The sequence below is a fragment of the Thamnophis elegans genome, chromosome 2, assembly GCF_009769535.1.
Source record: "Thamnophis elegans isolate rThaEle1 chromosome 2, rThaEle1.pri, whole genome shotgun sequence".
Lineage (NCBI taxonomy): Eukaryota > Metazoa > Chordata > Lepidosauria > Squamata > Colubridae > Thamnophis > Thamnophis elegans.
This window is the reverse complement of record NC_045542.1, coordinates 88,259,217-88,286,606: the sequence shown is the minus strand read 5'-3', so window position 1 is coordinate 88,286,606 and position 27,390 is coordinate 88,259,217. Positions and strand designations below refer to the sequence as shown.

The window sequence follows — 27,390 nt, the reverse complement described above, 5'->3', positions numbered from 1 at the left end:
GACTACGGGGGATGGTTCGATGGTCATACGTGTGATGCAGAGATCATTAGTCATTTTTTCTGACATACTTTCAAAAGATTGTTAAATGAATGATTGTAAATTGAGGATTACATGCAATGGAACAAATTCTTCTCCCATCACTTTATATACTCACTAAATCTGCTCTTGTGAGTTGAGGACATTCTAAAGTGGACTTTGAGGAAAGAACAAGAGAAAGTTCCAGTGCATAAATAAAATCTCATGGGAGAAACTATTAGTACATCTTATTTTTACATGTGTGTAAAATGTTTGAAAAGATTTGAACTATTTTAAGTGTGAACAATAAATGCCCTAAGCATACTATTTTGAGCACAAAACAAGTGTTAGTTGACATATTAACAGTAAATGTAGTCCTCGCTTATTGACTGGTTTGTTAGTGACTGTTGGAAGTTATGATAAACTTGCCCAGAACTACTTATAACCTGTTTTTGAACTTCTGATGCCTATATCCACATAAACACACAGCCTGTGGTCATGTGACTGCATCTTGGACATTAGCAACCGGCACACATTTATATCCATTTGCAGCGTCTCATGGTCTTTTAAATCCAATTTTGGTGAGGTTTTTTGCCAGTTTCCAGCATTTACTTCATGTTTCCAGCAAAAAACACCCATTAGGAAAAACAGACTCATTTAACAACTTCAATGTTTGCTTAAAGACCCCAGTATTCACTTAATGATTGTGCCAGATGCTCGAATGCTGCAAAAGTCATAAAATCAGACATAGTCATGCAATAACCCTCTTAATGACTGCCATGACTTGCAACCATGATTCCTGGTTCAATTATAGTCTTAAATCTAGGGCTACCTGTATTCAAAGCAAGAAACTAATTCTTTTCAGCATGTAATGTTCCATTTCACAACCTCTAATCAATCTCTAGCGTATTTTCCATTCAAAAATTCCATGAACTTGAAATTGGAAATTTTGTGGATTTCATTGTTAAATGACAAATGTTTTTTCACACTGCTCCAATATTTTTGTTGATGTTTGTAAATGTTTCTTTAGGTAGCAGCATTGGCTAGGTCCTCTTTTTTGCTTGTTTTCGTGACATTCATAGGTAAGAAATGAATATATTTTTATTTTAAAGGGAATATTGGTTTTTCATTCTATTTGAAGGAGGTCTAGAGCAAGAAGGACTTTTTCAAGTCAATGGGAATGCAGAAACAGTGGAGTGGCTTCGGCAAAGATATGATAAAGGAGAAGATGTGGACCTGGTTAAAGAAGCAGATGTACCTTCTGCTATTAGTCTTCTTAGATATTTTCTTCAAGCACTTCCAGAACCAGTTATTCCTGGCACTCTTCATATGCATTTAATACAACTGCCTCAAGGTATTGGAATGACTTCAATATATATGAAAAAATCTGCTCAGAAATAATTAATTTAGAAATTTAAAATGTCTGAAACATTTTCCTCTGTAATATTTCAAATGTGTATCAAGATCACTGGGAACCTTGATATTGATAAAAATAAAAGCTGTATGTAGTGGGAATAGCATTCTCCCACTTTTAGACCCATTTAATAATTATGTAAACAGAACATTTATTATGATTATATTATAATATCTACCTACCTCTTTACAGACATAAATGCACACTATGTTATTGATGATTGGGGTTAATTTAGTTTGGAGCTCTGTTAAATTGATATCCACTGGATATATAGAGATAGGTTTTGGCCCTATCTCTATATCTGAAAAACTAAAGAGAAAATGAAATTGTCTTAATAAATCCCGACATACCTATTTTTATGTGATCCCTTCTCAGAAATTTGTAAATCTAACATACAAGCTGGTCAAAGAATATGTGTTGGATGGATTGAATGAAGTCCATGTGTGTCAAAATATCCTTCCATTAATTTCTTGTGGTTTAACTATCTAAATTATGTGAACATTTCAACACATGGAACCACAAATAAATTCAGATATTTTGAAAGTTTGATATTTTGAAAACATTTTGAAAGATACCTTCAATTGATATTTCATTTTTCTTTAGAAATATTTAAAAACATTCTTAAACTCTTTTTTAGAATTAATAAACATTCTGAGTGTATGCATCTATATGTTTCAGTTTCTTCTATTGAATGGCAATCGATTGCTAAATAAGCTATATTTTTCTTAATATTGATAATCAAAATAGATTTAGAGGTGACCGTCATATCTTGGTAGGTAGGTAGATATAGGTTTGAAAATTGCAGGAATGCTTGGCAAGGCAAGCAAATGTGAACTTGCTGTTCAGAAATGTCAAGGGCAACTATCTGTTAAAGGTTTGATGCACTCATTTCAAGCCTCTTTCTAGGTCCTCTGACCATTTGTTTTAGCAAAGATTCTGGCAGAATCTGTGAATATATTTGTGTGTTTAGATAACTGGGAAAAAGCATTGAAGCAGCTTCTTAAAAAGATTGGCACAGACCTGCATAACAAAGGTCTGATAAAGAGCTAAACTTGAACAACTGAGCAATGTGCATGAGTTCTCTGAACCATTATAAATAAACAGAATCAGAATATAGCTCTTGATTGCTGCATGTACTATATTTAAATATAGATATTTTTATCCAATGTTTTGTTTTCAGTCTAATAATACCTTTTCAAAGCCAATCTGATATACTTGTGATACATATTTTGCAAAATAAATGAATAACTTAATAACTTGGTATCTGTGTGTTCTCCTCTTGGTGTTTTGGTTAATATGAATATATAGAATGCAGTCATGTTTTCTGCAGGCAAGATGGAAAAACTATTGACACAGAATTAAAATATTAAAATATAACAAACTATAGAAGTAGTAACAGCTTCAGATGTTAATTCCTGGTATAAAATGACTACAATACTTGGGAGAGGATGGAAATTTTTATTACATATTAAAATACATTTCATATACATATCTGTTTAGATAATTTAAATTCATCTGACAAAGATAAAGATAACATAAAATTAACAAATAATTATACAAAAACCAGGGATGATAGGAAAGATTGCTAAAATCAAGGACAGAAAATTAGGTGAAAAATATTCAATTACTGAAAAGGTTTTTTTTACTTAAAAGGTGACCTTTATATTTAAAATTGAATTGAACGGTTCTGCATGAAACTTCATACTGCTATTTGAATTGAAATTTATCAAATGTGGAATACTGCATTAAAATTTATTAAAAATTCTATCACACTTTGCAGATTATAATGAAGATGAATTTGGAAGAAAATTAAGATTCCTCTTGCAACAACTTCCGCCTGTGAATTACAGTTTATTAAAGTTTCTGTGTAGATTTTTAGCTAATGTAGCATCACATCATGAAGAGATTTGGTCTGCAACTTCATTGGCTGCAGTTTTTGGTCCTGATGTCTTTCAGTAAGATATTGTTCCCTTCCCCTTTAGAGTAAAAGTGTATTTAAGAAATTCTTCCTGTAATCTAACAATTAAGTAATTTATTTTACCTTCCTTTATTTTATCCATTCAGCAAATTTATTAAATATTATGTTAAAATTATATGCTCCTTAAATTTAGCTTTTCTATTAAAATAGTGAAAGAAGTTTTTTCTTTTGCTAAATTAACAAAACTTTTGTTAATTAATTACTTTAAATTAGCAAAACTCAATTTTTGTATAAATATTAGATCTGCCCATTACTTATTTTTTTTAAAATGTAATTCCACAATGATATTAGATGATCAGAATTGGGGTAATTCAAGCAGTGGCCTTGTTTGCTAGACAAACCAAAATAGTAATTTCTTGTAGATGGTGCTCTTAGAAAGTTGTCTAGCTTTAGAGAGGAAAATAGTATATAGGCAGTCCTTTTTAATCTTTACCTCTGGTAACCCTGGAGTAGGAAATATTAACATCATTTGATAAAATAATGTTAAAAAACATGAATTTAGTTTTGGACATTCTTAAAGCATTTACACAGATGTGGAGGATCTGAAAGAGCAAGAACTTGTTAGCAGAATAATGGCAGGACTGCTAGAAAATTATGATGAACTTTTTGAAAATGAAGAGGAAGATTTCTCATCTAATGATTTAAGTTCAGTAACTGAGCAGGTAAGAAACTAATGTATTTTTGGATATATAAAATATTTGTAATGTAAAAATAGAAATATTTTGCTGTATAATGTACTGTGAGATATGTTTAGAAATTCTAGTTCAGTTTATTAATTCGGCTTCATTTATATTCCTACCTTTTATTTTACTATATGCAGAAGATGCTTGAAATAGCTGGGTTGTAATAGAACCCTATTTCTTATATACTTCAGAGAGTAGCCCAAATGAAAATTCTAAAGTAATGTTAATTGTCCTTTTTGCAGAAATACAGTTATAAGCTATTTTACTCAATTATTAAACAAAACCAGTTCTCATAGGGGAACTTTAACACTAATCTATGGTTTAATGAGATGTGAACAAGTCTAGCCTTGTCATTATACTCTTCATACTTCTCTCTTCTCTTTGCTACATGAGAGAGGAAAAGTATGTTGCATTTTCTCAAACGTTCAAATATAATATGTGCAGTGCTATTATTTAAATTGTTGATATTTAAACTAAGAGAAAATCATGGTTTAACAAAGAAGAATTTTGTTCAGTTCATTCATCTAGCGGTAATAATTATAGCATGCTCCAGTGATATGTACGTAATTTATTTAAGTCACCTTAGAGAAGAGATGGGTGGCATAAAAATTTAATAAATACAATAAAACAAGTAAAAATTCTTTATCTGCAAGTGCAGCGTGAAAAATAGTTATGCAAACCAGTTCATTTAATGTTACTGTTTAACCCCTCTGTCTCCTCCTGGGAAAATAAGCTTGAAAACTAGTAAGAAGCAAGAAAAATACATATGCATAGAATCAATGTGTCCAAGCAGATTTTGGAAATAGATGATTTTCCTATTGGTGATAAAATTTGAACACAAATTTAATCTATTGCATCTATGTTATGGGCACGTGGTGGCTCAGTGGCTAAGATGCTGAGCTTGTCGATCAGAAAGGTCGGCAATCTGGTGGTTCAAATCCCTAGCTCTGCGTAACACAGTGAACTCCTGTTACTTGTGCCAGCTTCTGCCAACTTAGCAATTAGAAAGCATGTAAAAATGCAAGTAGAAAAAATAGGAACCACCTTTGGTGGGAAGGTAACAGCGTTCTGTGCACCTTTGGTATTTAGTCATGCTGGCCACATGAGCATGGAGCCGTCTTTAGACAGCGCTGGCTCTTCGGCTTTGAAACGGAGATAAGCACCACCCCCTAGAGTCAAGATCGACTAGCACATATGTGCGAGGGGAATCTTTACCTTATCTATGTTAGATTGAGATTTCATTAAATTGCTTTCAGAAATAAGAAGAGCAGAGATTTTAGTATTATTAAGCTAGAGAACACTGCTACTCTTCATGATATGTGTGCTTTATTTAAAGAAGATCCACATTAAATCTCTTAAAAATCTTGTGACTTTCTTCAAGGAATAGATATCTTTGTTTTTCTTCTTGTGTATTGGCTTAAAGTTACATTTTATAGGCAATATCCCTGGCTGCGAGTCCAGAGGTTCATTGTTACATGTTGCTGAGTTGAGATCCAAAACATAGGTATCAATAAAGTTTGATCCACTTTATTTTTAACATATACTTTCCCTCCAGTGTGTGGAATTTAATAATTTGTTTTATCTGAGAAAATGGGCTCTTGATGTTACTTGTTTTTTCTTTCTTTGTTTTTTTAAAGATAAATGATTTGTTGGATGAAGATGATATAAAGCTTGAGCAGTCTGAAGAACTGCCAGAAGAAGAGGAAGAGGAAGAAAACATAGAGGATCCAAAATATAGGGAAGATACAGAGCCTCAAGATATGATGGAGAGCATCCTGGAGTCATGTAGTGTTTCAGCCTCAACAAGGTATCAGCAAAGTTACTAAGGATGGTATCAATAGACAGTACACTGTGGTATACTTCAATACTATATATGCTTCTGTTTTAGTTTTGAATTTTAGGATTTTAGTTGTGCAAAATTTTGGAAACAACTTTCCAACCATTCTGTCACAGAAGTCAAACTTAGATACAGTAATGTAGTCAAATTGACCCAAAGATCTCAGACCTGAGTTTCCTTCGTCTGGACTAGAGTGATTCTCTGATAATGCAAAACAGTTTAAAATAGTTGCATTTTGAATTATGGATTCATGACAAAATTTCAGGATATCAATGCTTCATAAAACAGTTCACAATTTAATGAAATAATAGTTTAAAATTAACACTTAATTTAGCTTGAAACAATTTTTGAAAGTTCTGACTCATTTGCTGCTTTAAGTAATGTAATCCCCACCCCTCCAAGAATGTAAAATGAATTGAGTTAATGTTCAGGATCCAGCATTCTCACTGTGGCTAGCCTGATTCTAGTAGAAAAACTGCAAGGTGTAAACGTAAACATTATTCTACATGGCTTCTGCCATAATCATGCTGGGGGTATCTCTCTAAGCTTTCTTTGGGGGACTAATGGGGTGAGGTGGGAGTGTTTCAATTCCCATAGTGACTGCAAATTTGTTTCCTTGTTTCCTAATTTACTATATTGATGTGAGTAATAATAACAGAAATATTTTAACAAAAGGAGGGAAATAGGGTGTATTAATATATAGAATGTTAGATGAAGTCAAAACAATATCCCACTAATTGTGTCTACTACTCAATAAAGTTAATGGTCTCTTAATAGGAAAAATGAAACTGACAGTTCTCTGTAATTCCATATACTTTCTTAATATCCAATATCCAAAAAATCAGTGTTAGAACCCCCATTTAAAATGATCTTTTTAAAGACTACAATGTAGGCATATAACATTTTGTTTATTACATCCTGCATATTTTGAATATAGCATCCTTAATATAGCAGCCAACTAATTTGTTATGAACCAAAAAATAAGAAATAACATTTTTGTACTTATTCTTTTTATATATTAAATGTCTCTGCTGCTCATCTCTCTAATACAGTGACTCTGGGCAGCTTACAATATAATAAAAAGTTAGAAAGTATTAAACAATTAAAATTTGGGGGGAAAAGATTAAAAGTTAAGGACCAAGATGTTGATGAGAATATTCTCTGCTCCATCGGCCATCCCCAATGTAGCAGGCCCCTATTGGGGCCTCAAGCCAAGTGGCAGAACCAAGTTTTTAGGCTCTTTCGGAAGGTCAGAAGTATGAAGGCAGATCTCACCTAAGATGGCAGAAGGTTTCCGGGGGGGGGGGGGGGGGGAAGCAAAGTGTAATTTTACAATGTCATGTAAAAAGAAGGAAAAGAGTACATAGGGTGAAGCCCAGCTATTTTAAATAGCTATTTCTGATTATTTCATAAGTATTAATTTGATAGGCCACATTAGAAGCATATGTATAAAACAGTATTCATTTTCTTATCATACACATATACAATGATTAATTCAGGATTTAACCTTTTCATTGCATATAATTTTTAACTGAGGACGACACATATCTAGCCATATTTCTGTGCTTACTTCATTGTCAATCTGTTATGTACTGAAAACAAATTGTCTAGATAATGTTTGACACTTATATGTCAGGTTTGTATTTACTTTTAGATGTCGATGCTACAAATGTCTAGCTCTGTTTCATAAATTGGATAGTTCTGTCTTCATAAATTGCAGGATTAATTAATACCTTGTGATGAATAATAAATAACACTATAGAGAATTGGAAGGGAAATTCAAGGTGCATTTACTGTTGTTTCTTATGATTAGGAGACTGAAGGCTAAAACATGTGAATAATGGTTGCAGGAATTTGGGATTGTCAAATTTAATGAAAAGAAGGACTAGGGGTGACATGATAGCAGTGTTCCAATATCTAAGGAGCTGCTACAAAGAAGAGGGAGTCAAGCTATTCTCCAGAGCAGCTAAAGGCAGGAGAAGAAGCAATGGATAGAAACACACCAAGGAGAGAAACAACCTATAACTAAGGAGACGTTTCCTGACTGTTAGAACTATTAATCAGTGGGACATCTTGCCTCCAGAGGTTGTGGGTACTCCAACACTGGAGGTTTTTAAGAAGAGATTGGACAACCATTTGTCTGAAATGTTATAGGGTTTCTTGGCTGAGCAGGGGGTTGGACTAGAAGACCTCCAAGTTCTGCTCCAACTCTGTTATTCTGTTAACTAATACTGAATAACACCAAAAATAGATATCAAGATATGATATCTATTTAAAGTATCTAAAGTATCTGTGATACTTTTATTGTATACTCATCTCTGTTGATGAATATTATTTACTTTCATAGCTGGATAAACTAGTTTTATTGCAGTTTGAGCTGAGTTTCCTATTCTTTGGCTGCATTAAGGGCTTATGTAAACTATGATATGGAATAATTGAAATTAGAACGACATTTATACATTTCACATTTTTCTGTGATGATTTAAATGGAAAAGGTTGCAAATTTGTTCAGATGCCCTTAAGATCCACTTTCTTGTATCCAGGAGTTGCCTATTAGAAGTAAAATGTTGATTGGGCAGCTTACTGTCTGTAGTGACCTCATGTTGCAGTCTTTTCTATGTAGACTGCAGGACTTAGTGCAGTACTTCAATGCTATCTTAGAAGCAACTACTTAAATTAAGCAAGCTGATCTGTTTAGTTTTTTTCCAATGAAGTGTTTTCATATGAAATGTTCATTTGGAATAGCAAAAACAATGAAAATGGCTTACAAAGTTCTACTACATAGGTAAGCTGACTTAAAGGGTTGCATAATAGAACTGAAATAACTTTTAAAAGCTAACTAGCTTTGGAAATATGCACTGCTATGCACTGCTATTTCTCTGCAGTCATATAATCTATTATATTTAAGGAGAATAAACCATGTATTCCTAATTGTTTATTTGTTTATTTATTAAAATTATAATTTATGAATATTTACACGATTTTGTCAGATTATGACAACATATTAAAATGGTCATGCTGTATTATGCTGTGTCGTTCTTTGTTAGAAATTCACCTAAGTAATGCTGCTGCTTGAAATATTAAAATCTTAAAACTAATGAAAGAGACTGTAAAAGCAATAAAAAAAATTAGGCTTGGAAGTGATACTGTTTTTTGGAGAATAATCACTGCATTGGAGATAGCTGATGTGGGGGAGGCAGTGTTGAGTGTTTTGTTTACTGACTAAGTCCCCCCCCCTTCTTGGAAGCACTAAAAGAAGTTTAGAACTTTGTCAAATACGGCTATTATATAATTTAATGAAATACTTGCTGATCAAAGTACCTTAGATAAACTTTGAATATTCAAGTGCTTATTTAAAAATTTCTTTAATAAATTTTGTTTAACTATTTCATTTTGTTAAACTTTCTTTTGATCCTCTGTATATTATATAATACAGTGTTAATGTAGTGCTTAAGTTATTATTTAGTTGCTAAGTCATGTTGACTCTTCACAACCCCATAGCCATAGCATACCAACTCCTCCTGTCCTCCACTGTCTCTCCAAGTTTGCCCAAATTCATGTTCATTATGTCGATGATACTATCTAACCATCTATCCTCTGCCGTCCCCTTCTCCTTTTGCCTTCAATCATTCCCAACATCAGGGGCTTTTCCAACGAGTCCTTTCTTCTCATTAATGCTGCTTAAGTACTTCATTGCATTTCACAGGTTAAGAGCTTGTTCCTATTAGTTACAATAGATGAAAAGCATTTGTTTTTCCATTCCAAAATTAACAGTTACTTAGTAAAAGAAAAATGTGGTGGTTTTGGGAAAAATAATTGGGGGACATATTTTTTATGTATAAGCAAAAATAAGATGGCCTTTGTTATAGCAAACAAAGCAGCTGTAAAACTAATTTAGTATTGTATTTTAAGCTTCGAAATTTGTATGTTAACTTTATGACATGACATTGTAAGTATGCTAGGATCTTAAAGGGATTTTTTTTTGATATAGAAAAAAATGTGTTGCTAGTCCTACTATTAAAATTATTTATACCCAAAATGGAAAACCTTTGTTTCTACTTTTCCCAAAATAAATAAACATACAATTTTTTTGTAGTTAGATGTTAGTGAACTACGCTTTATAAAATGTTATTCTCTATTATTTGTCTTCTCAGTTCGTACTTAAAACTGACTAGAGCTTCCAATCAAACATTTTCTATTCATGTTTAGTTCTTGAGACATTCATTTAAACTTGCATGTGAAACCTCATTTCTTCCTGACCTGCAAAGCCACTAATTTTTCTTGTTTGGAGGCTACTTCCCTGTTTAATTACTGTAAACTTCATCAAATTATGGATGTTTGACTAATACTGTTCATTACTGCTTTCTGAACTATTTTATATCATGTTTACTTACATCAATACTGAACAGGTGCACAATATTTTTAATGATTTGCTAATTTTTGTTATAAAGAACATGACAAAAGATTAAATGACAAAATTTATACTTAACTGAGTTTTTTTTTAAACCCTTTCATTTTTTTTAGAGCAAGGAAACACAAAATTATTTTGGAAGAACATTCATTAAAATTTCATATATTTCGTACAATATTTTGAAAACTCAAGTGCAACAAAGTATAAAATTTAATGAGAAGATACTTATTTTGATTATGGAACCTTGAATGTATTACTTCTTTTTCCCAATAATTAATGCTTTGCTGCCTTTAAATAGTCACAATTTTTCTGGTGGAAGTTTTGAGATACTAATCTAAAGGATGAATAAAACTGCCTTCCTGCCAGTCATAAGAAGTCCTCCCTGATATGTTACACCCAGCTGTGCTGCTATAAACATTCTTGCTATGTTAATTAAAATACTCTTCTTTCATATCATGTCCTGCGAGGAAATTAAAAATGTTTTTTCACCTCCTATAAAAAGCATTTTGCATTTCTTCATGTAAATTGAAGGGGAAGGAAGGAACACATCCCTTTTTAATGTGGAGGAAAGAATATAGTTTTTCCTTTCATACTTCATTTTTTCAAGAAACAGCAGCAAGGTGATAGGGGTGCTGTCTTCAAAATCTTTATAAGATAGACCATATATTTTCCTTTATAAAAACACTCTGTTTCTGTGCATAAGCAACTAAGGAGAGCTTTTAAAGCAGCTTGCAAAGTATGTGGCTGCGTTATCATTTTAAAGAGAGGTGCTTTGTTCATGTTAACACACTTTGCAAAGCACCTTTTTGAAATACTTTGCACAGGCTTTCCTAGCATTACTAAATAACGTTAATAACAATAGTTATTGTTGAGATCAACACCTGGGTCTGTTCTGTTAGCAGTTCATGCTTTGCTGTATTGTTTTGCTTGCAAAATATGTTTTGCAAGATATATTAAAGGACCGCATTTAAGTATGCTGAATTAGAAAATCTTAAAAGAGGGGTAAAGACAACTCATAACCTGGTCAACTAGAATTATGGCTGATTCTAAAGCTTGTATTAGTGTTTGTAACCTGTCATTGATATACTAGCTTTCTAATTGAACATCATTACAATATACTAAAATGAAAGGAACTGAAATCTGAATGACTCTGAATGACTCTGTATTTTCATTGCAGTGCTCATCTCTCCCCCTTAAGTATCTTGCCAGCTTCTGCAGAGTAAGTATAAATTCCCCATAGGTGTAGAAAATATTCAAGATTGCATTGTATTCAGGTAATCTCGATTTACAACTATTTGTTTGGTTACCATTCAAAGTTACAGCGGCACTGAAAAAAGTGACATAACAATTCTCACTCTTAATAACCATTGAATCATCCCCATGGTCACATGATTAAAATCTGGTCACCAGGCAACTGGCATGTATTTATAATGGTTGTGTCCTGGAGTCATGTGATCACCTTTTGCTATTTTCTGACAAGCAAAGTCCATGGGGAAGCTAGATTCACTTAACCATGTTACTAACTGCACTGATTCACTTAATAACTGTAGCAAGAAAGATTGTAAAATGAAACAATTGTCTTGCTTAGCAACAGAAATTTTGGGATCCATTGTGGTTGTAAGTCATGGACTGCCTGTAATGTTATGAAACCTTTGCAATGTTGACCTTTTGGTGAATAAATACTGGCTGACTTTAGTATAGATAAAAAGTTGGAATTAATATTGAATGACTATTTAAAATATCTGTTAAAGTTAGCCACCATTTTTCTTTTCCTAATCTTCACTATACCCACATTTCTTATTGGTCTAAGAGCATATGGCTTGTATTGACCCTAAATTCTTGTTCTTTTGACATTCATTTTTTCTGTATCTTTTTAGTTCCTTTTTAAATTATACCTTTATATTGTACAATTCACAATTAAACCACCAATTCTCAGAAGGGTTGCTATTCCTTCAGATTGGCCTCAGCCTGCTTCCATTTCTAAACCTGTATTACTTTGAACTATGAGCGTCAGAAAAATTCATGATATTACAGCAATATAACTAGTGATTAGGAGTGATTTATGGATAATGATTATTGTTTTTATATCTATATTGATATTAATGTTTCCATTAATAAAACAAGATTTCAGATACAGGTAACCAAATATAAATAAAGCACTAAATAGGCAGTAGTCTACAGTGAACAAATTAAACAAATGTTCTTTAGGAAAGCCTGAACCAATAGTAATATGGTCATCCTTAAGTGAAACCTTAATCCAGATAGGAGGAGGGAGCAGTAGGTTAGCAAACTGGGATATACTCACTTGTTTCAGCTTACTTAATGGAGTGTCAACTCCAGTAATTTTTTCCCTCCAATTATTAAATTTAAAAATTGATAGAAAAATATGGGATCAATGGCTCTTTGACTTAATTTTTAAATTTTTTCATGCTTTCAGTTGGAATTATAAAGGAATTTACTTTAATCCTCTTTGTGTAAGGAATTAGTTTTGATTGTAGTTTTTTTCTTTCTGTAGTCTGTTATTGTAGCTTTTCTTTTTGTTTGTCTTATTTGAACTGTACAATGACAGTAGTTGATTTAATTAAAAACTTTGAGAAAGATTTATTTTTGTAATGTATGCACACTGTGTCTATTTGATAATAAAAGTGAATGAATAAACTAGTTTTTTTTAGTTGAATATCCTCTGTGTGCTAGAAACAAAATTGAGCAACATATTTTACACATAAGAAAATAGATTATTAATACATATCATTGTTTTATTTCAAGTATCTTGGAAAGAACAATTAGAGCAGCTGTAGAACAACATCTTTTTGATCTGCAGAGCAGCATAGATCAAGATCTCAATTTACAGCACCAAGTGGTGTGTCATGAAGGAGATATTGAGGAAGATGAAAAAGGATCTAACAACCGGTAAGATTTTATTTTATATTGCTTATTTGGTTACAAAAACCAATCATTTAAAATAAAAATGATTTTTTATAATAAATAAATAGCAATAAAATGAAATTTTATTATTTGCAGTGTTTGGGCACTATGTGATGATAGTATGGATAATGAATAAAGATGATGATAGTGATGATAATGAAGAGGAGGATACTTGATAGCATTTCTATTATCCTTAATATATTTCATAAGCGATTTCATAGTGTTCTGATAATTTATTCATGCTCTGCTGTGTTTTATTTCAAATCAATTTCCTATAAGAATAAACAAGGAACTTTATATTGCTGTCCAATTGTGGCAGGTGATGATTTACCTGCAGGACATTCTAATTAAATAAGGAGTATAATTTGTAGATTGTTGTTGCTGACAGTATTTTCAGTGATGTTAGCCAACTGCAAATGAAATACCCAAACTGAATGATTCCACAGTACTATTACATCACAAATTGGCACCAGAATTTCTGTCATAAGCGAGGGTGGTCGTAAAGAAAGACATTATAGGCGCATGAATGCTTGCTGCTGCTTGCTGAGGCACCCGGGGTGGGTGGGTGTGTCAAGTAGCTGCAGACCTATGTGGTGAAGCAGGGTGCAGGGCAGTCAAAAGGAGATGGGCAGTTAAGAAATATGAAATACAAACAAATAAATGGGCAGTGATGTGCCTCTTGATTGTAAGTGTAGGCAGGCTGCCAAGTGCCTGAATTTTTGTCATGTAGCTGTGGAAGTGCTGCAATGGTAATAACTTTGGGCACGAGTCATAAGCCATTATTTTAGAATTGTAATTTTGAACAGTCGCTGAATAAATGATGGTAAGTTGAGGACTACCTGTAGCACAAAGATGCCTGCAGCATCTTTAGATCCATTTTTTGATATAGTGGCTTAGGGGAAAGTTTCATTCCCCTTCCGCTTCTTCTGAAGTTATTCTTCAAGTAACGTGTTTGAATAGGCAGCAGCTTCTGTTTCGTAGATGTCGGTTGTTTCAGAATGGTTTCAGTGTGATCAATTTGTATCAACCAACCGCAACATATGTTTCTTTCTACCACTGTTCTAAATTCCTTGCTTTGGGGGATAGCAGTCTAAGGATCATTGCAGTATCTACAGCCTATGGCTGGATTTGATAGGAACAATATTAAGTTATCCCCAAAAGTAGAATTTTATATGTATTTGTGCTATAACATTTATGAGCATCTTATTCAATAATTAATGGATATTAGGAATTTACTTTTTTTCTTTTCTGAATGCAATTGTACATACATATTCTGATTTCATTAATCCAGAATATTATGATCACCAAAATAGTAAATGCTTAAAATCCTTAACCTAAACCCATAACCAGATAGTTTTATGCAGGTAAAATTCATTATTTAGCATCTTGTTCCTTTTGTTAGGGATGATACTGAAAAGAATATTACTAAAGATTATGAGAATCTTGGAGACTGCTCTGAAACAGTGAATTGCACTAAATTAGACAGTGAAATTGTACAACCTGTGTCTGAGGAAAAAGAAAATTATCAGGTAAGAGTAGCATAAAATATGCTTCATGCATTTTGAGGTTTTTTTCCTGTAACTGTAGTCTGAAAATATTTTAGTTCAATCTGAAATATAACCAGAAGGAATACTGTTAGCATTTGTTTTGTAAATATATTGTTATCCTGCTGTAAAATAGCTATAATAACAATATCCTCACTTTCCATTGATATAAGAGAGTCTCCAGACTATGCTTGTATTCTTCCTTTTCAATGAAGTATTTTTATGGTCATAGACCGTCATAATTCTTCTTTGTAACTCTGGGTGGGGAACGTAAGTCTAATGCAGTCTGCTAGGCAGGTCATCCAAGCCATGGGATGAGAGTTTGCCTCCTCTGTTGAAACTCAACTTGAACTGGCAGGTGCTCCATATACCTGTAAATACAGCTTGAAAAGGCAAGTGGTAGTCAAAGCTATAAGAATTTTGCTTTTAGGCACTCATTTGACACCCCCTCGTCCCACACCAACACACACTCTGAGCCAAAGATAAGTTACAGCATTTAATTAACAGACACACAGGTCCTTGGCAGCAAACAGGCACAGACAAGCTTGGGCAGCAATCTAGCACATATAAGGTTTGGCAGCAATCCAGCCTGCCAAGCTCACAGTAATGTTCTCCGACATTCATTCCTGCGTTGACTTCTGCAAGAGGGGCATGTGCACAAGCAGTCTTTTTATAGTCTGGAGAGGAGCCTAATGACCACCAGCTGAGTGCAATTATCTCCTGTAACTACGCAACTGTTCCTTACGCCTATTAGCTCTTCGGTGCCAAGCATCCAGGAATAACTCACTGCTGGTGTCTGGCTCACTCTCCCTTGTCTCCTCCCCACTGGTCCAAAGCTCAGGCACCTCCTGGTGGCCAACCAGCCTCTCTGCGCCCTGCTCGGAGTCGGAACCCTGTCCAGGATCCTCCAGAGCCAACTCATAGGGCCCCTCTCTGTCGGAGCCTGGTGGCAGCTCCAACGGCTCCTGCTGGGCCACAACACATTTGGAACACCTGTGAACACAGTTCTGGCATTTTAATGTAACAATAGATAGGAGCATTGCCTTTTCTCCATGCAGAACATGAATCCAGTGCCTTCTGGACATTAAACATGTCCATCAAATTAATATCTTGACCTTAAAGCCATCCATATGCTAGCAGGCTTTACACTCTTTCAGGTTTCTTTTCCTTTTTGGCTCAGGAGACTGTACTCTTCATGCCCTTGGGGTAAAATATGATTTGCCCTGTGTTCTTTCACCTTTTCACCTGTTATTTTTAATCTTTTAACTAAAGCATTCACAAAATTAATTCCAATTAAAACTGTTTACTTTGCCATTCTTCTCCTTGCCTTCTACTGTGACAAGAAGCCAAGTGCAATATCCATAAAAGAACACATACATTTGATACATTTGTTCCTGTACGAACTTAGTTGGATTGAAAATAAAAGGTATTTTCAAGATAATCCAGGCAACATGATGGGTAAGCAGGGAGTTGTATCAGATCATTTCAGGACAATTCAGGATTCTACCAGAGAATCTTGTTCTTTTCTCTGCAGAGACCTATGTTAGGGCTTACTTGCCCCTGGGAAATATATATCACTTAGCCTAAAATTATGTTTAAACCTTCATTGTTATAGGGAAAAGCTGGAAAGCTGGAATGTTGTTCCCATAAAATTTAGTTCCAAAGTGTTAATGTCCCACATTTTGTCAATGCTTGCTCTGATTCTCCCCCATCTAATTAACAGGATACCCACCATTTTATGTCTGCTCACTATATCCTGTTCACACTTGTGAGTTCCAAATATTGCAATTTCACTACAGCACTTACGTTTTGAAGGAGGAAATATGTTTAGAAGCTGGGAACTTGCATAATATTTCTCAGCAACTCAGAGCAGCTGTATCTTTTCCTGAGTATGAATAACTGCCTTCCGTAACTTTAGAAAAGACACACATAATTGAAGTATTGCTGACAGATGCAGTGTGTACACTTGTGAATGCTTTAAAGCATGTCTTTCTCTTTGAATCTGATCAAAACATTTCACTGTCATACAATATACAGTAGTGTGCAAAAGTTTTAGGCAGGTGTGAAAAAATGCTATAAACAAAGAATGCTTTCAGAAATACAAATAATGATTGTTTATTTTTGTCAATTTTCAAAATGCAAAGTTAGCGAACAAAAAATCTAAATCAAATCAATATTTGGTGTTACTACCTTTTGCCTTCAAACCAGCATCCATTCTCATAGGTACACTTTCACAAAGTCAGGGATTTTGTAGGATTGTAGTCAGGCGTATGATCAACCAATTATACCAAAAAGGTGCTAATGATCATCAATGTCACACATAGGTTGAAACCCAGTCATGAACTGATACAGAAACAGCTGTGTGAGGAACAGCCAAACTCTGCTACCAAGGTGAGGTTGTGAAAGACAGTTTCATGTCATGGCAAGATTGAGCACAGCAACAAGATACAAGGTAGTTATACTGCATCAACAAGATCTCTCCCAGACAAAGATTCAAAACACTCTGGGGTTTCAAGATGTGCTGTTCACGCTCTTTTGAAGAAGCACAAAGAAATGGGCAATGTTGAGGATTGTAGACACAGTGGCCGGCCAAGGAAACATAGTGCAGCATATGAAAGACACATCAAGCTTATTACCCTTCGAAATCGGAAGATGTCCAGCAGTGCCATCAGCTCAGAACTGGCAGAAACCAGTGGGATCCAGGTACACCCATCTACTGTCCGGAGAAATCTGGCCAGAAGTGGTCTTCATGGAAGAGTTGCAGCCAAAAAGCCATACCTCCGACGTGGGAACAAGGCCAAGCGACTAAAGTATGCACAAAAAAATAGGAACTAGGGTGCAGAAAAATGGCAGCAGGTGCTCTGGACTGATGAGTCAAAATTTGAAATATTTGGCTGTAGCAGAAGGCAGTGTGTTCGTCGAAGGGCTGGAGAGCGGTACAATAATGAGTGTCTGCAGGTAACAGTGAAGCATGGTGGAGGTTCCTTGAACGTTTGGGGCTGCATTTCTGCAAATGGAGTTGGAGATTTGGTCAGGATTAATAGTGGTCTCTGCTGAGAAATGCAGGCAGATACTTATCCATCATGCAATACCATCAGGGAGGCGTATGATTGGCCCCAAATTTATTCTCCAGCAGGACAATGATCCCAAACATACAGCCAAAGTAATTAAGAACTATCTTCAGCGTAAAGAAGAACAAGAAGTACTGGAAGTGATGGCATGGTCCCCACAGAGCCCCTGCTCTCAATATCATCGAGTGTGTCTGAGATTACATGAAGAGACAGAAGGATGTGAGAAAGCCTACATCCACAGAAGATCTGTGGTTAGTTCTCCAAGATGTTTGGAACAACTTACCAGCCAAGTTCCTTCAAAAACTGTGTGCAAGTGTACCTAGAAGAATTGCTGCTGTTTTGAAGGCCAAGTGTTGTCCCACCAAATATTGATTTGACTTAGATTTCTCTTTTGTTCATTCACTGCATTTTGTTCATTTATGAACATAAATGTTTAACACTTCCATTTTTGAAAGCATTCTTTGTTTACAGCATTTTTTCACACCTGCCTAAAACTTTTGCACAGTACTGTGTATTTATAAAAAGACCAAAAGAGAGGGTAACAGGAAACACTTTTACCAAGGCATAGAAATTTAAAGCAGCTGACTAGCCTGGAACTGCCCCCCCAACCCAAAATGAAGGCTAAACTGTAGATCATGTTTGAAGATATTTATTATATGTATTTTCTTATATCTATATATTTAGTGTCCAAACTTAAGGGAATACTTGCTGCGAATCCTAAGCAGTGTTTGAACAAAACAAATTTTTTTGTTCTTGCTAGTTGCCATTTTTTTCCTGAAATAATTTGTGCTTGTGCAAAATACATGATTTTTGCCCTGTCCTATGTGACATTCTCTTTCAAGAGATACACCCCCAAGAATATTGCAAAATACCTTGTTTATTTATTTTTTAGAATCCTACCTCTGAGTGAATGTTCATTAAAGGAAAAATTAGCAAAGACACTGTAGAAAACTTTTTGAGTGGCATGGTGGCCTAGTGGTGAAGACGCCCACCTCCCACTTGGAAAATTGAGAGTTCAATTCTAGGTAGCAGCAAATGTTTCTCTTCTAGGGCGCAAAAAAAAAAAAAGAGAGAATCTGTACTGCGGGGTGTCAGGAAAGGCATCTGGCCAGTAAAGTCTCAGCACCATCCAGTCACCCTGACTCTATCCTGAATTAAGGAATTACAGGGTGGTAAAAAGGAGTCTTTATTGTAAAAAAGCTTCAGATCTATAGAAAAATTTCAGAATTAAAAAGGAAAAAAGTGACAATTTACCACTTTTTCTAAAGGAAGACAACAGCTTTGTAGGAAATTAATTAATGTAGTCCTCCTCATTATAAATTAGCATTTTTTGCATGGGATTTTCACTTACCATACTACCCTAGCAATGCATAGCTGAATTATTCCTCTTTATATTTATATTAGAACCATTTGTTAACTTCTTTTACTAAGATTTACATAATATTAGCATGCTACCATTGTATTAATATTACAAGTATTAATAAAAGTAGTTGCATTAAGAATCCTATATGTACTATTTTAAGGAATTTTCTGAAAAATGCAAATATTCAAATATATGTAACTTTCAGTTGTGTTTTACAATAGTTTTGCCCTTCCTTCTATTGTAAAGGATGTAAATAAGACCATGCTATTATTTTAATCAGTGTTATAGAACCATTTTAAATGCTTCAAATCAAAAGAGCCAAGAAATAGAATGCATATGTTTATAAATAATAGTAAATGGCTTCTGATATAAGCCATAGAAATATAAAAAAATATATTAGGGATATACAAAATTTATAATTTCCAGAGACAGGGCATTCTAGATAATGTTAAGATAGTTTTGCAGTTCCAGTAAGCCATGCTAACTTTCTGAAGATTGTCCCTTTCAAGGGTGGTTTGGTGAAGTTTGTTTTTGGATTTCTCCATACTGGAGGCAGTTCAGTGTGCTTTGGGAGTTGTAATATCCCAAATAAACAAGTTTCATCTGGAATATCATTTCCAGAACTTCTTGTGTGATTTTGGAACAACACGCTGTTTACAAAGCACTTACGTATTTAAAGAGAAAATGTATAAATAAATAATAATTTTTTAAAAATACATGTTTTCAGCATTTTGGATTAGGGCTTTGGGAACTGAATACCACCCTCATTTTATATCATGGGTATAAAATGTGCTTTACTTAAAAAGGAAAAGAGCGAATGATTTAAAACTATCTGAAGAATGTTTAGCTATCTTCAGATCCAAGGGGCAGAGGAGAGGCTATATTAAGAAGTGCTATTACTGCTTAGCAGTGAATTGCGTATTTTTCTCTATCAGCTGTCCACAAGGATTAGTCAATAATCACTTTTAATGTGATTTTCTCATTGTATTAAACACAGATTTTTAAATTAAAATTTAACAGATAAGCCAGTTTTAACTGTGTTTCTTTATTAGTGGCATGAGTGCTTTCTGCTAGCAATGTTCTGTCCATGTTGCGGCTTTATTTAGTAACAAGGATTAATAGTATCTTTTAGGAGTCCAGCAGATGGCTCATTCTGCATAAGCTGAGACAAGTCCTCAGAATCCTTGTTGTTAATATTTTGTTTACATCTTCCGGCCTCAAATTGATCTACATTAGCATACTTCAGCAGGGCACTTATAAAGGTTCCCCCCAGAAGTTAAAGTAACTAAGTAGTTTAATTTTTTAAAAAAATTCCCTTAGAATCACAGAATGTTGCAGCTTTCTTCCTTTCTTAAACATAATGGTGGTTACCATGCTAAGGTCTTTGTTTTCACCAATAGGCTGCAGGCGTATTGTTGAAGCCATGTGATGATGGAGGTGAAGATAAAGAATCCTTTGGAAATAAGTATGTACTGCAGTATACATGAGAACATTGGGTCTGGGGCAAGATACTTTTTATTAAGGTTATCTTTATGAGGAACTGTTTTTCCAGAATTGGTTTCCTTAGTATGAGGACATTTATCTGTTGCTAGGAGAACAGATAAAATGTCTATACTTAGAATATTTAGGACTGAGTACATTTAGTGAGTTGATAGTATTAGAGCAAGGATTCTAACCTTATTTTGTGTTACAGGATACAGAAAGGTTAATTTAACATAGCTTTAGTGATCGTTGCCTTCAGAGTAGGAAAAAGCCCAGAGCCAAGTAAGAAAATAATTTAATATTGTATAAAAATGTCTGTCTTCTTCAACTCAGCCAGTCTGCTTTCTTTTGGTCAACTAATTTTTATATTATGAAATTATTTTATAAATCTTGGTTACCATTGATTAAAATTCCACAAAACCAAGTAAACCAGATTCTTTACAATTTCTCAACACAAATAAAACAGAATTTTGCAATAAATTCAGGTTTAGTTTAATAAACAAAGAAGAAACACACTTAACAGTGTTTGCCATGATTTTTTGAATTGAGGAACCATGATTTGTTATTCATTATTAAATCATAATCAGAAAACATTTTAAATGATTCCCAAACCATTTCTTTTGTATACTGTGCTTTATCATGATAGCTAAATTGACAGATCATAAGTACAGATTTGTATACACATACGTATTGCTAGCCATGATAGTAGGTTTGTTTGTGTGTAGGTATTTATGTCTGTGTGTATTAATAATATCACTAGATTGGGGGGGGGATAATTGTAAGTATAAAGTTCTTTATTCTGGTTTATCAGACAAAAGCTAAGTTTATTTTGTTTTAAATTGTAGTGATATGACTGAGTTGAGATCATAAGAATTGTCATGATAAATGTTTTGAAGTAATCTTCCGTAACTTCCTTTATAGGCAAGATTTTATATCGTTTGATGATGGTAGCAAAATGATGACACACATGATTTTGGTGAGAACTTGCTTTTTTTCTTTCCCTTGTAAATCTAGGCACATTTTAAAATATATCCACAAATATATTTCCACTTTCACTTTTTAACTGCATGAATATTAATTTTAATTTTACAGATAGGTAGTATTTGACATTCTGTGGTCTGGTGCCTATTGCATATATCTGTAAAAGTTTAGTTTACTTAATTGCTTGCTTGTAGTTCACATTCTTTTTATCAGTTAGGAAAACATACTGAAATCCACAAAACAAAAATTTACACGTATGCTGGAAGTTGCTGACCTGTAATAGTGTATTGTTTATTTACAGGATTGTGTTAGCAACATTTCTGATCAAAATATGAAAAATGAATCGGAGGAATTGAAAAACAAAAATAACAATGCTCCTGAAGCAACACTGTGTGCCTCTTTACCACATCTTGATTTGAAGAATGTGAATGGTGGTGACAAATGGGAAGGTAATTCTTGATTTTGATGTTTTTCAAAAATTTGTTAATTTTAAAAATTCAAATATGCAATCAATATAAGTTTGTATTTCTTTATACTTAATAATGTATTTCAAATGGGTATTAGTAGACATCTATTGAAATGAATCACTAAAATAAAAAATTAGATTTGGGAAGCTGAAACTTCTAAATCTATGTTAGTTGAAGTTGCCAGTAATTTTTTAACAATTTCTTTAATCAGCTTGAAGGCTGTGAGAGTGGAGATTTCTACTAATATTCTTTTAAAGAATCGCTGGTTTTCAATATTTGTGTACCACTTGGTATGCTTGTTTCTCAATTTATAAACTGCAAAGATTGCTGGGGATCATTATGATAATTATGTAACAAGTATTTCACTTCTGCCTAGTCCTATAGCTAAGAAAAGAAGGATGTGTTGACTTCAATGATGCCAATCCCATTTTTCATTGTAAAAGAATGTATGAGGGAGCTTAGCTACAACTTGTCTGTCACACTATGTTTTTTTATTGTACCGTATCAAGGGAGATACGGGATTCTTCCCATTTTCTTTTCAAAAGAATTTAAGAGTTGATAATTCTATTATGTTCTCACACATCCTTTTTCTTGTGATAAATACATATCACCCATGTAGCAAATAATGGCTTAACTATCGTGTTTACCATGTCTCTAATATGCCAGCAAATAACTGTGACTGCTTATATAGAATAATGTATACATTTGTTCTAATATGCAAATTTTAAAACAAATGCCCTATTTTAGAACATCAACTTTCATATTAATCTCTGATGAAGTAACTGAAGTTATAATTTACAATAAAAAACTAACATTGTGTTCTATATAACATTTAATATGTAATATTTAATAATGGGTTTGATTCTTCTTTTTGGGAGTAGGGAATGTATTGACCATAAAGTGCAGAAGTGCATTTTTACTGCCATAAAAATGTCTTCAGGAAAATTTCAGAATCTGCAGCAGCTGAAATTATATTAAAACTTTATGGTATATTCAATTTCAGGATTATCTTTTTCTTTTACAATTTTTTTTCCCTGTTGTATGTTGCTCCTGGTAATGCTGCTATATGTGGACAAACATATTTTTCCATACAATTAGCAATCAAAAGACAGCATGTTATAGGCTGCTCCCAGATGCTCTTATATAAAAAGGCACCCTTATTGTTCTGCCTGTCTATATAGCTTGAAAAAGGTAGCCTCTATACCTCATGCAAGCTGTAGGTAGTCAAAAAATAAAAAAGGTTTTTACCGAGGTCGGTAAAGTGAGGTCCAGATTGTGGGGAGCAATATGCAAATAATACTTCTACATTGTATTACTACCCAGAGAGTGCTATAAAAAGCTATGGGGCAGTATATACACCATATAAATGCTATTTCTATTTTATAACTGTAGCTTAATCTCATGGGTGTCTAGATGACGTCAATTGTACAGATTTCCTCAAAATGAGTAGATAATAAAATTCCTCTCCAGCCATTGGATTAGCCATTCAAGTTATTTTTTGTTGTACAATAGAAACTCAAAGAGATTCCTAATAGGAGTAAGTGTACCTTAAGAACATGTAAAACATTAATGTAATCTGTTTTGCATTATTTTTGAAAAATGACGTCATAGTTGCTGCTTATTTTTTAGTTATCTCTATTTGAACAAGTTATTCTTCTAATAATTGGTATAGGCTTCTACATTATGCCAAATTATTAAAGTATAGTTTCTCTTGAGAATCAGCCTGAAAGATGCCAGTAATTCTTGCTTTCTTTGCTTTGATTCATGTGGTAAAGCTATTGGTGAACTTCTGGATAACAATACCTAACCGTATAGCAACCTCCAGGATTATGGTTTCTGCTTATCTTGCAAACTGAACCAATCAATAGTATAGTGCAGTGGTGGGTTTCAAATTTTTTTTAGAACCTATTCTGTAGGTGTGGCCTGTTTTGTGGGAGTGGCTCAGTCATGTGACCACGTGGGAGTAGCTTGGCAGTCGTGTGACCGGGTGGGCATGGCCAACATGGAAAATGTGGTGAAACTCACTTAACAACGCTCTTGCTTAGCAACCAAAATTGTGGGCTCAGTTGTGATCATGTTATCTTTCTTTTTCTTTCTTTCTTTCTTTCTTTCTTTCTTTCTTTCTTTCTTTCTTTCTTTTCCTTCCTTCCTTCCTTCCTTTTTTCTCTCTTTCTTTCTTTCTTTCTTGTGGCTCTCCCTCTTTCTTTCCTTTCTTTCTCTTCCTCTTTCTTTCTTTCTTTCTTTCTTTCTTCTTTCTTGTGTCTCTCCCTTCCTTCCTTCCTTCCTTCCTTCCTTCCTTCCTTCCTTCCTTCCTTCCTTCCTTCCTTCTTGTTTCTCTCTCTCCAACTTTCCTTCTCTTTCTTTCTTTTTCTTTCTTTCTTTCTTTCTTTCTTTCTTTCTTTCTTTCTTTCTTTCTTTCTTTCTTTCTCTGTCTTTCTCTTTCTATCTTTGTCTCTTTTCTTCTCTCTCAGAAGAGAGAGGAACCTGCCAAAAACTGCTGCTCGAAGAGCACGGCTTTCTTTCCCAGTTACTCAGAGGCTTTGGTTTAAGGCGTTGCTCCTTTACGCCACCCCTCCTCTTCCTGCACTAGATTTCTTTTCTTCCAGAATGGCAGAGGAAAAAAAAAACCCACCTCACTTCCGAGCTCCAACACTGCAGCTCTGCCAGAAGGGTGGGGGAGATAGGGGACTCCTGCTTGCCAGCGGGGATTACTAGGTCTTGACTGCCTCCTGCAAGTGCTGTAGGTGTGTCGTCCCCCCCTGTCTCACACACACATACAAACACACCATTTCCCTCATGTCTGCCACTGACAGCTCTCAAAGAGAAGGAAATGTAAGGACTCCTGCCTTGGGAAGGGGTTGAACTAGATTACCTCCATGTTCCCTTGCATCCCTCTATGTTCTCTGTCCCATTTAGTCACGAACAGCCCCATTCACTTTGAAGTTGGTTGCAAACTCCACCTAGCCCGTGCATGCCCTGATCCCACCCAAGGAGGCGAGCTGTGGAGTGGGGGGAAAGAGGGAAGTCTGTGATTCTGCGTCTCTCAATCTTCTTCCCCGCCTCGGAGCTGCGCATCCGGCACAACGAACCGTCCCCGCTCTCCCGGGGTTTTGTCTTTCTCTAGTGTGTGGGCGGGGGCTGCACCAGGGAGGCCGTCGTCATCTGCCCTGGAGCTGTGAGCAAAGGAACGGCCAGCGCTCGGGCCAGCCAAGATCAGCGGGACCTGGCTCTCCCCACACCCTGACTCTGGTTGCTGAACCTTCGATCCTGCCCCCGCGGGTTTCAGTCACCGAAGGCACCGGGCAAGGTTGTTGGGTTTCTCCTAACAGCTGAAGAAGGAACAGGAGGGGAGTTTGGTTGTTGGGAAGCCCACGTGGCGCGTGCTGCTCCCTTCTCTTTGACAGCTGCCTGGTTTCCAATGGGGGGGAGGAAAGAAATCCATGCGTTTTTCCTCTCTCTCTAACGCATGGATTTATCTGCCTTCCCCATTGGAAACCAGGTGGCTGTCAAAGAGTAGGGAGCAGCGTGCGCCACGTGGGCTTCTCCAAACCACTGAATTCTCCGCTCTGGCAAAGAAAGTGGGTGGGTGGGGTAAACCTGATGCGGACAGGTGGGGTGAGAAAGCGAGAGAGCGGTGACCGTTCAGGCGGGGGCAGTGAATGGGTTGGGGGCAGGCTAAGGGAGTGACCATTCCGGTATGGAGCCTCCAGAAGCCCCGCTATGTGAAGTCATGCTAAATTTTTCGATCTGGTATGCACGTACCGGTGCGTACCTGCTGAAACTCACCTCTGGTATAGTGATATTAATTTTCAAATGGGAGTTAATGGTTGTTCTAACATTTCTCTGTATTCAAAGATAAAACATATGTATTTTGGCCAGATAACGACTTAAAATGGCTCTTTGTTTAAGCATAGGTTCTTGTTTTATTTGCTGATATACTCTGGGAACAGGATCCAAAGAAATGCAATGCATTAGCAGTTCCAGAGTTAATGGAACTGTTTCCTTCTGGTGATAAAATTGAATGCAGCTCAAGAATATTCTCAGATGGTAGGGATTTCTTCAATGGGAGGATTAGGGGCTATTGTTGGGCGAAGCTGAAAGTTCCTTTGTACTCTGCAAACTTATTTGGATCCTGAACTAGTTTTGTTGATTCTCTGTTCTCTTTTTCAAATCAGACTGAATTCTTTTATATTAATCTTATTGTTACTGTCTATTTTGATATATAGTTTAGTGATTTCTAGACCTATTGTGCTATTATAAATTTGCTTCCTTTTAAAAAATTCATATCTTGCTAATTCAGTCAAATGTATATGTTGGACACATAAATAATTGGCATATGAATTTTCTCTGCATTTTGGGTGTTATCTTTAAACATATGTGAGAAAACTCTGTCCTGTGTGTAAATTTATTTTTCTTTGAAATGTGTTTTGTTAAACATGGAAAAGCATGTGGCTTTTTGTTTGTCACCTCTGGAACACTTCTGGAAAGACTTTTAATTAATAAAGGGCATAATTTTGAATGGTGTTAGGCACCTTTTAACTGATCCATTTAGTTGAGAAGAGTGCTTTGACCTGGCCCAGAATCAATTGGAAGACTTTCTATGTGGTGCTATACTCCTACGTATTATTTATAGTTTGTTCTAACTGTGCGATGTGTTCACTTCAGTATTTTTTGCCATTTTTTTTCATTTATTAGCGCCATGTCCTATCACTTTCCCCCTCATTGATTTCAAAACAATGCATCTACAGAGAGAAGGGGAGGGTAAGTATGGTTCGCCATACATTCAGTTACTGCCTCTTTCATGGTTTATGGTTGCTTTCAAATTACCCCTTTTACCTGCTGCCTTCTGGAGAGTCATGGCTTATGATTGATGCAGTGATATGCATATTAATGTTGTGCATTGATATGCGTATTAAAGTTTGACATGCTGGTATGTTCAGTTAAATGATTTTTGCCAGCAGAAGTAGGAAATACTGCCTCACAACCTGGGAACGCCTCTGCCAGCTAGAGAAGAATGTGCTCTGCTAGTTGGACAAGTGAAGAGTGTCCATATAAAGCAGTTTTATAAGTTCACACCATGACATCATGTCTGGTTTGCCTTTTTGTAATCCAATAACTTTTATTTTAAACAAGGAATTCTTTAAAATATATTTTGGTGTTTGGTGGGAAGCAGGTATAAGTGGTTTAATCAACATCTTATTGTGTTGTCACTGTATTGT

At 35.0% G+C, this 27,390-nt stretch overlaps 1 protein-coding gene across 3 annotated transcripts in view; it reads left to right on the top strand.

The window, feature by feature from the left end:
* The window catches only part of FAM13B (family with sequence similarity 13 member B), a 64,118-nt gene that overhangs the window by 18,205 nt on the left and 18,523 nt on the right, over nucleotides 1–27,390 (top strand). For 2 of the 3 annotated variants that reach the window (XR_004254665.1, XM_032209403.1), the window contains exons 4-14: nucleotides 1,157–1,369; nucleotides 3,210–3,384; nucleotides 3,928–4,069; nucleotides 5,728–5,897; nucleotides 11,516–11,557; nucleotides 13,105–13,248; nucleotides 14,666–14,792; nucleotides 20,642–20,706; nucleotides 21,645–21,699; nucleotides 22,006–22,153; nucleotides 26,867–26,932. Coding sequence is in view for 2 of the 3 variants with exons in the window: in XM_032209403.1 (XP_032065294.1) it covers nucleotides 1,157–1,369; nucleotides 3,210–3,384; nucleotides 3,928–4,069; nucleotides 5,728–5,897; nucleotides 11,516–11,557; nucleotides 13,105–13,248; nucleotides 14,666–14,792; nucleotides 20,642–20,706; nucleotides 21,645–21,699; nucleotides 22,006–22,153; nucleotides 26,867–26,932 (1,347 nt within the window). In the remaining variant the exon portion in view is untranslated. The remainder of the gene's footprint in view (nucleotides 1–1,156; nucleotides 1,370–3,209; nucleotides 3,385–3,927; nucleotides 4,070–5,727; nucleotides 5,898–11,515; nucleotides 11,558–13,104; nucleotides 13,249–14,665; nucleotides 14,793–20,641; nucleotides 20,707–21,644; nucleotides 21,700–22,005; nucleotides 22,154–26,866; nucleotides 26,933–27,390) is intronic. The other variant, XM_032209404.1, reaches the window with a different exon arrangement.